Below are 10,160 nucleotides of genomic sequence, written 5' to 3'. Positions count from 1 at the left end.
TGGTCCACTCGGAAGTCTTACTTTTGGAATATTAACGCAAACACAAGGTGAGAATTGTTGTTTTTTCTTCCTTTTTTAGTTGTGCATGAAATCATTAAACTTTGTAGATGGATGTGTGTGCTTTTTAGAGTTGCTACGTAGATATTTTTAATTATTTCATCGAGTTAGTCTAGTTATTTCTCTGAACTATCACCATGACGCAAAACTCGGAGCCTGGGCCACATGAGCTTCATGTTACAGCTGCTTTCGTGATTTACCAAAGTTTTCATAACATTGATATGACACCCATGCAATGATCAGATAGCTCATATCATCACATATAGCACTTATTCCTGACGGAGGTTATTCCAGCTTACAGTCGGAATCAAAATTTTGTAATGTTCCTTTTTTTTTAAAGTTTTTTGATAGAGCCAAGATTTTGTCAAAAGCACATTGCAGTGGATTCGTTTCTTCTGCGAATATCTCGGCTAAGTACGCCAAGAATGTGAGCCAAAAGTGAATAAATTCGCAGTTGATCTGAGAATGCCTTGGGTACCGTTATTATCATGACATTCGAAAAGGGCAAAGCCTCGGAATCAACAGGTTTTTTTTAAACAAATACAATGTACTTGAGCTCACATATCAGATATGAAAAGACAATACAGCCGAAACGCTGATTGATGTAAACACCAAAGGCGTTTTAAAGGAAATTTCTTCATCATAGGCTGTAACAAATATGTCCTCGCAACACCATTACAGACATCCCGGCTCTTTAACTCAAATTTTTTGCCGCCTCACATGACCGCTTCGCCTTTTTTTTATGTGTGTAATATAACTGTTCTAGTGAAAAGTTAAAGAAAAAATGCTCTTTTTGGTCTTTCATTTGAATTGACAGATTGCAAAGTTATAAGCATGTGGCATGCAATGCCATGTTCTAGACTTTACTAACTTTATTAACTTTAAGTTAAGTTTCCTTTAACTAAAATTTACCATCTTAACGGTAATCTTACTAATAAACTTTTAAAAAACAAGACGGACGTTCGTAAGCTTTAAAGACTGTGAATTTAGAAATGATTTAGAAATGCAACCTGTAAGATTTATATACAAATGTAGGTTAAACACGTACAATGTACTTAAGTAATCATTATGGAGTGTGGGTGCGTGTACATGTTTTTCATTTGGCAAGTGCGTGTCAAATATCCGAACAGTACATGTAAGTGCGTTAATGTTATTTATCTTTTTATTGCAATAAAAGTTTAATCCGCTTCGGTATATGCAGAAAAAAAAGATACCCTGGAACGAGGTGTTCGTAGCTGAAAAAAAGAAGAAATTAGCGTAGTTGGCCTTGATATTGTATTTAACATATCAAAATCTTGACTGGAGGTGTACCCACGAGTTTTGTGATGACCCTCAACAAATGATGGATTACGTCCCTAGGATAATCGCCTTAGAAATACAATGGATGCTTACTGTACATCGCAGAAAGACATTGCCTAATCAGATTCAACTTCACTAAATTCTATGTTACGAGAAAAAGTTTGGCCGTTTTAGAAAGATGGAAATATCATTTGAAGATCGCACAGACAGGTTGTGCGAAAACATTTTAGGAATTTAAGCTTACAAATGTACAAGGGTAGGACCCTACATGATGGTATCATCAACTTTATTTCAGAGGGACTGTTGTTTGACAAAATCTGTAAACTGTACAAGGGCTTTGCTGACTTCTTTCTTCCATTAACATATAAGTACAAATGTCGAGTGACAGAATATGTTTATAGGTTATTCGATCTAGGGTACCATTCTACAGTCTCTCAATGCAAAGTCGGGCATAGAAAGAGATTACAGTTCGTCCAAGACGTTGTTTAAAGTGGCTACGTTATCTTGTCTCGACCAATGACACTGGCTGGAAAACAGAGCAAATCTGACAGTCCACGACAGGAATTATGTCTTAGCAACGTGCAAAATGTATTCACAAATATGACTCTGTCATGACAGTATTTATAGTCACTGGAGATATGACGTTTTACATATCGTGTAAGCATACTGTCTACTGTCACATAAAGATAATACACGAATATTACTGTAGACAACGTTCGTTCAAATTAGGTCTAGCTCAGATTATAACGTATGATGATAGTGATGATGATAATAATCATGATAACAATGACGACAATAACGGTGATGATTGCAGTATAAACTACAGTGTTAATGATAACAGTCATGATAATTATAATGGTAATGTTATAATAACAATGATAACAGCAATAACAATGAAATTGATCATAAGGATATATAACAATCGTGTATATGTATGTCTTATTTACAGAGAGTATATAGAGATAGCCTTTTGAGTATTTGCACTGTTCTCCAGAGGCCCTTGCCATAACCATTATTGAATTGCATATAGCAGCATTGCCAGTAATCTATTCTAGGACCTGGATCAAGAGGACGATCATAATTTAAAAAAAAAAACAACAACATCATGTCCCAGATGGTTAAGTACGTACAGTGGTAGAAGTCAAACTCAGGATAAACCATATTAGAGAAGAATTCACAATATTACCACAGAATCCACAACAATCGGGAGGTTTTCTTTTTCTTTCTATGCATTGCAACATCGACTGCAGCAGTCTTTACATCGAGAAATTTCCTCATCTCAGAATTTAGCACCTTTATACATGTAGTATGATCCCAGTCCGCTATGCGTGTACACTTGTATTGCTTGTTTTTATTGAAAATTATGTGCCTTTTAAGAACACGTGGAAACACCGCTGTGCATGTGTCTTATTGATAATTGCTAATTCAGTTGATCTTCAGTGAATGAATTTAACCAGAAAAAAAAAATGAAATGAAGTACAATAAACTTCTTTCGTTTTCCGCCATCACGATTATCAGTACTACGATTGATAGCTCTGGTAACGATGAGCTTGCTCTACGCTATTTAACTGGTTACCTGAGAAATTTTGAAAAAAAGAAATGAGTTGCGCGGCATTATACAGTTGTATGTACAATTGTGTCAAAGTAAATTCATTTCATTATCTACATGGTCTGAAAAAAAGATTTATCGGCAAAGAATTGCAAATCAACACTCATTGTGTTCACTCTGAATAACTAATAGTTTCATTGTTTTCAGTGACTATGTTTGTAAAATGCTGTCCCCTGAGACCTACAGTAGATTTCTCTTTCTTTCTTTTTTAAATCTAGCTATATAAATACATTTTATATCAAAGGCAGCCCTTAGCATACTAAAATTAACACCTATGTGCACACATAAAGTACTTTTTATTTATGATATTTGTATAACTATATCGCCCCTTTGCATTTCATTTCTCTTGAATTCTTCGAAATGACAACTAGAGATTATACAGTATAATACTGCAGGTTATTCTTGTGTAAGTCCCAAACGTACGCATCTTCATTGGGGACTTGGATAATGATAATGAAAATAATAATAATAATAATAACAACAATAATAATAAAAATAATGATAATGATAAAAATGATGAAAATGAAAATTAATGATAATGATAATAATGATGATAATAATAATAATAATAATAATAATAATAACAATATACTGCTGTCTTAAACGCATCATATTAGCCTAAATTTCGTACTCCGATACCAGAGCAAAGACGCAAATTGATATCGATAAGAACTAGAGCATAAGGATGCAGTTATTCTCCCCTCTTTCACCGGGACAACTGAATTATAATGAGTAAGTTTTAGAAATGTTCTTCCAGCGAGACACTTCATTACATACCTCAAACTTACCTCAGCCATGCTTGACAGGTACCCATCTTTGCACAAAGGTCAAAGCCAAAGGTCAAAGTGGATCCTTTTGCTAATCACTATCATCATATATGATTTAAAGAAATGAAATGAAACAAAAAATCGTGTGCAAAACCTATAATCTGTAAAGGCATGGAACACATATATGCCTATAAAGAGCAAGGCATCATCAATTGTTATTGATAAAGGGCGAAGCCTTGGCTTCTCCACGAAAACTCTTCGAGGGGGAAATAAAGACAGAATCACCAATAAATTCATATCTTCTTAATACAATGTACAACACTGTAGTTGCAATGACTGATACCATGCAATTGGCAACTAGGGCCATCCGATTCCACACATACTGTACGTGGTCTGTCAATATAGCTGAGTTGGTGAAGCTTCCTTAATGCGTGTATAATGTGTTAAGATACACGTGCCATTGATTTTATAATACATAAACACGTTGCTACATGTACATTAAACAATGATATAACACGTGATCGAACATAATTTTTTTTTTGTATTGGAAGTACACTAGGTCATATGCGTTCGCGTAAATAAACTTAGTGGAAAATGACGCCTTACGCAAGTACATGGTAATATATTTGTATAATATAGCAAGATTGAAATAAAAGGGTTGCTACATTTCGTACAACAGGGAGACACTCAGCGACACCATGATTTATATCCGCATATAGTTACAAACACAGTTGTGAACTGATTTCTCGAATTGTTCTTTTATTACTGGACAGATTGAAGGTGATACCACTTGTATGCAGAAAAGAGGAAAAACCAACCAAAAACTCTTCACCAGTTTTCTACCATCGTGGTCGCAACACTCTGAGAAGAAAGAAGCCAAGTCGAAGTCGAAAACCGAACTGATGTCGGATGCCTCGCGTATCATGTAGTGAGGTGCACACGGTCATAATTCCCGACATGGAGAAGGGAACTGGTGACCACGACTCGGAGAAGGCGATGTCGGAAGAAATGGCGACGTCACCATCGTCGGCGGCGAAGAAGAGGAGAGATCGGTGTTTCAAGATTGCTATGTCTTTCTTCCCGCTCGTCATCTGGTTGCTCTACCTTGCTGGAGGTGGTTTTCTCTTCAGCCACATCGAGGGACCGCAACTTGCCCGCATTCGGGCGTACGAACGAGAACAGTTTTCTCTGCTTGTATACCAGGTGAGGACAAGGCTCACGTTTTGCATTATGCTCGTCTACCAGGACGGCAAAAGATCTAGGCAAAACAAAGCACTGGTTTCACACTACTACAACAACTACTGCTCTTATTTCTACACTAAGTTTTGCAGCTATTGTGCTTATGGGCCTATTAGCAACTACTTCTTCACCTTCCACGTGTTATATGTCCCAATTTGCATGTGGACCAATTTATGATGTTTATTGCTACTGGCACCGTGACTGGTACAACTGCATCATCACTTTCAGTACCAAAGCTACTGCTGCCCTACTGCCATGTACAAGAACTGTATTTATAGATTTTAACAACAGCTGTAACCGTTACGATTGACCACAGTACTGTGTATGGCTGCCACCACAAGTACGACATTGCATTATTTTATTTTTTATCTATTCATGTTTTCTTTAAAAATACAAGGTAGGCACATTCACTTCGATAACTGCTTTACAATGACTCCCTGTTTATACACAAAATATAAAATTACAATACATTTATAGTAACTTGATTGACACGATGACAAACAAACAAAAAACTTAGCTACATTTCCGTTACGTAATATATACTGGATATTTCAAAGGTTAAACAATGTAGTATTACAAGCGCAACCGCAACAGCAGTTCACCTTTATGCTATTTCTTGCACATTACTCTTTCCTCATCACGTATTCAATAGTCACGCTGTAGAGGCCTGCTGATGCCGTTACATCTGGTGCTTAAACAATTTGTATGACCACTGTTACTACATCTGTACTGTAACTACGCTGTTAGAATTGAAGTCTATCCATCACAGCCTTCCGCTGCTGCTGCTACTTCTACTTCTACTACAACCACGTCACCACCACTGCAACTACTACTACTACTACAACAACAACTACTACTACTACACTACTACTACTACGTCTACTACTACTTCTACTACTACTACTACTATACTATTACTACTACTACTACTTTATACATTGTATTACTATTACTACTACTACTACTACTGCTGCTACAGATTATATTGTTATTGTTATTGTTATTATTATTATTATTATCATTATTATTATTATTTCCACTACTACTACTACTACTATTACTACTACTACTCCTTCGGTACTATACTTCAACATTTCTGTTACTTTTGATACACCACCAAACCTTTCTAAAGAGTCTTTTTTTAATTGTAACCGCTTACCACTTCCATCACCACTAATGATAACACTACCATTACCACTAATAATAACACTACCATCACCACTAATAATACCACTACCACTACAGCCACTACAGCCACTACTTTGCCTCAACCATATCTTTGACTACAATTTGTACTATTTTGCTTTGATATCTCTGCAGGCATGGGAGAGAGGTCGGAATTGCAATATCAGCAATGTGACGTATGAGTCGATGGATCAGATGAATGTCACAGCGTGCCAAATTGATGACATTATGAACACCATCATGAGGGAGGTCCACCAGGACAAGGGACTCGAGTGGAACTTTCTCGGCGGGGTCCACTTCTGTCTTACGGTCATCTCCACAATCGGTCAGCAACATTTTTCCTCTCTGTTTATACCATTTATGCCATATATTTGTTGTTTCGATATCTGAATTGAAATACGTGTACATATTATTGTATATGTTCACGCTATTGGCAATTCATTCTTACTGTGAAGTGATGTTTAGGCCCTACGGGTCTTAAATGTTTAACATTCTTGCAGCTTGCTGTGCGTCTTGGTGATCTGCCTCCGGTAGTATGCCCGCTTTATTTGTTCTACATTTGTTTTGTTTTTCTTGACAATAATTCGATGATAGTCAACAGGCAGGAATAAAAACGAAATGGTGATTTACAACAACCTACGCTGATTTTCATCCTCCTCTTCTTCCTATTCCAAAATATTTTCTTGTGGCCTCAGATCTATTTGTGCACCTTCAAAGCCAAACTTTTTAAACAAAACAAATGTTGATATGAGTGTCCTGTGCCAATTTCTTTTCTTTTCTTTTTTTTCATCGCAAAGTCTTGACAGATTGTTCACCAGTATCGAGATATCGTACCTTTCTGTCTTCACACATAGTGGAATCTTGTTAATATTTCTCACTGCTTTCCAATCTCCCCTTACAGGATATGGCATCCTCGTACCGAAGACGCAATTAGGTCGAATCCTGTGCATTTTCTATGCCATCGTGGGCGTGCCGCTCAACATCACCCTCATCGGATGGGTGGGACGGGGCATTGTCTACGTCATCACTAAAACGTATCAGTCACTCTACAACCTCTGCCAATCCTGTAAGAAGAAGCGGGCAAGAAACATGGACGTGCGCCCACCTCGCTCAGTGAGCTGCATCAGCGTCATCAGTGCTGCGCGTGTGAACAACGCGGCAAAACGCGACAAACCCAGACGCAGCGTCGCAAATACCAACGACGACCGAGGGGATTTTGACAGTAGCAAAGATTGCCGCGTTTCTTCTGACAGTGACGGACAAACCCGACTTAATGGAGTTACCAATCAAGCATTTAGACAAAAACAGAATGGACAAATAGGATCACCCAACCCAGGTGGAGGAAGGGTGGATTGGGGAGGAACAAGTGAGGGAAACTCAGACAAATCATCGACAGTAGGAAGCCTCACTCACAGCGTCCAGATGAGGGAAATATACAACGGGATGCTTACTCAAGGAGAGAGCGTCGCAATATGTGAAGCTGAGAATACTAATATTGACACGACCCTTCGATCACGAAACAACGAAAACAACAGCAACAACAACAGTGCCTCCGACAACTCCGACGTTGATGACTCAGCGAAATCGACGTCGGTACCGATCTGGTTCGTTGGCATCTTCTTTATCATTTACCTGTGCCTGACGTCGCTGATCATCTACTACTCTAGTTTCGTGCCGGGCGAGTGGACGCTAATCGACTCTTTTTACTTCGACATCATCACCATCCTGACGGTGGGATTCGGAGATATGTTCTACTACACCAAGGGACAGACGCTAACGGAGAAGCAAAAGACCACGGCAGTTCTCCTCTCTATTACCATGATGATTCTTGGGATGCTCATGATTTCTGCTTTCCTCTCGTTTGCCGTCGAATCCCTGACCCTTGACAACATGAAGAAAGCTTTTGATCGCACCTTCGTAGCCTGCTGGGAACGACTTTTCTGTCGGAAGAGGAAGAGGAAAAAACCGGTTTCAGGAGAGTGACATTAGAGTCGTTTTCTCGTTGTTTTATTTGTAAATCAAAACTGAGATATCTGCCAAACATTGCCATTATGTCATTTTGCAAATGTCTATGTGAAATATTTCACCAGTGAAACGTAATATCAATTCCAAATCGTCAGTCATCCCAAAATAATATAGTTCAACCAAGAAGGTAAACGTACTAGGCGAGCCTATACTAGTATCTTCTTGGTTTAACTGGTGTAGTCAATCTGATTATCATACATTAAAAAAAACAACAACAACATAAACACATGATAACCGGTATCAAGAACTGATCTCTACATCCTAACGAGGTTCTTCGATATTGCCGGACTTTAATAAAGTAAGGAGAGTTTTTTTTTTCTCTGAGAAATGGATAGCATCGATTTTAAACCCCATATGCATTCTACTATTTTTCCTTTTACTGTGGCTGTGTTTATGACAGACGTCTGTAAGTACAGGTGTAGGGTTGGGCAAGATTCAAATGGAGGCCCAAGTATGGATCCTAGAATACTCGCAAACAATGCCAGTCGGCCCCAGGGCATGCCACACACGGTGCCATCAAGACACATCGTCTTTGCTTTCTTGCTTTAGACATTAGCTTTGACATCGCTCTCACAATTTTCTTTCAAGAGGAGATTGGAGGGCGAGGCAAGCTATTGTACATTAGTGCCATTGTTAATGCAGGTGGATATTAAGCTTTAAGCAATCCATCGCATCGCACATTATTGCAATGGTGATTATTTAGCCAAGAATCATTGCCAGGTGCAGACATTTTTTTTTTGTACGTGAACGTCAGACAGACTTATCACCATTAAAGGGTAATAATGATAACGATAGTTATGTTCTCAGCCCTGCAGCATGTAGAGTTTCTTCTGCCAATAACATTCATGCTCTTCTCGCAGTGTTGCTGATCAAGGAGTAAACATTAAAAACTAACGATCACATGACCTTGGAATATTGCTTATTGCATCATGCTCATTCTATGACTCAAAGTAGTCTGGGCAAGGAACGTACCCACTGTCTTCAAATGTTAATTCAAATTATTTAAACCACAGGCCAAAACAACAGAAAAAGGAGACAAAATAGGAAAACAAACTATTGATTGTATAAAGTAAGGGATGGGAAGACTTTACCGGCGCTCTTTCATTAGATCAGCACAAATAGCCATGTAGATATGATGAAATGTGCTGGCGTCAACTGTAAAAGGTCTAATCATTGAGCACATCAAACAAACTGAGTTTCGAGAACATAACGAAAAATTCAACCCAAAGGGTTCAAATCGGCGAATCGATGATATTTTTCTGTATTATTTAACATTCGTTCTCTCGGTATCGATAAAGAGGAAAGTGACACAATAAAACATCGTGTTATATTATTCCTATGATACACAGCTGTAACTGCATTTTAAAACTGCCTCGTTTTATACTTCAAGACGCTGCACGAATGGGGGTTAAGGGGTCACACAAAAAATGCAATAATGTGTTTCTTACACACTGTAATAGGGATGACCTGTAAATACCATTTATGTGTAATAAATATTTATATTGAAATATGATTATTTTCTCTGCCACCTTGTGTCATATTTCGAGTAGTTACTTATCGTGTCATTTTGTGAGGTAGGAGTTCTTTCATACTAGTGACGGCTGCAAAAAGCCTCATTCACTGTTTATTTGTACGTTAGTGTCCTTGGCGTGTGCGAGTATTAATGAGCGTGTGTGTTTGTGTGTGTATTGTGTGTATGTGTGTGTGCGTGTGTGTGTGTGCGTGTGCTTGTGTGTGTGTGTGTGTGTGTGTGTGTGTGTGTGTGTGTGTGTGTGTGTGTGTGTGTGTCTGTGGGCGTGTGTTTGCTGGCTTTATGCCATCGCAGGCAAGTTCCTGTTTGTCATGCCGTTCTATTTTTATCTTTCTCCCTTTAAATCTCTATTTACCTATATCAATCTTGAAGAATTAATTCACGTTTTAATACTAGATAAAAGTATGTTTCTAGTATCACTATCCGACCTTGAATGTTTTGTGTGTTT

At 38.1% G+C, this 10,160-nt stretch overlaps 1 protein-coding gene across 1 annotated transcript; it reads left to right on the top strand.

Annotated features, from left to right (window-relative positions):
• Window positions 1-4,689: 4,689 nt before the first annotated feature.
• Window positions 4,690-8,139, top strand: LOC139724368 (uncharacterized). The gene is made up of 3 exons (XM_071635519.1): window positions 4,690-4,935; window positions 6,292-6,481; window positions 7,058-8,139. The coding sequence occupies exons 1-3, from the start codon at window positions 4,690-4,692 to the stop codon at window positions 8,137-8,139; spliced, it is 1,518 nt and encodes a 505-aa protein (XP_071491620.1).
• Window positions 8,140-10,160: the final 2,021 nt, after the last annotated feature.

Source organism: Diadema antillarum, unplaced genomic scaffold (genome assembly GCF_040938485.1).
Source record: "Diadema antillarum isolate AM-2024a unplaced genomic scaffold, OU_Dant_1.0 scf00000211, whole genome shotgun sequence".
Lineage (NCBI taxonomy): Eukaryota > Metazoa > Echinodermata > Echinoidea > Diadematoida > Diadematidae > Diadema > Diadema antillarum.
This window is presented reverse-complemented; position numbering and strand designations above follow the sequence as displayed.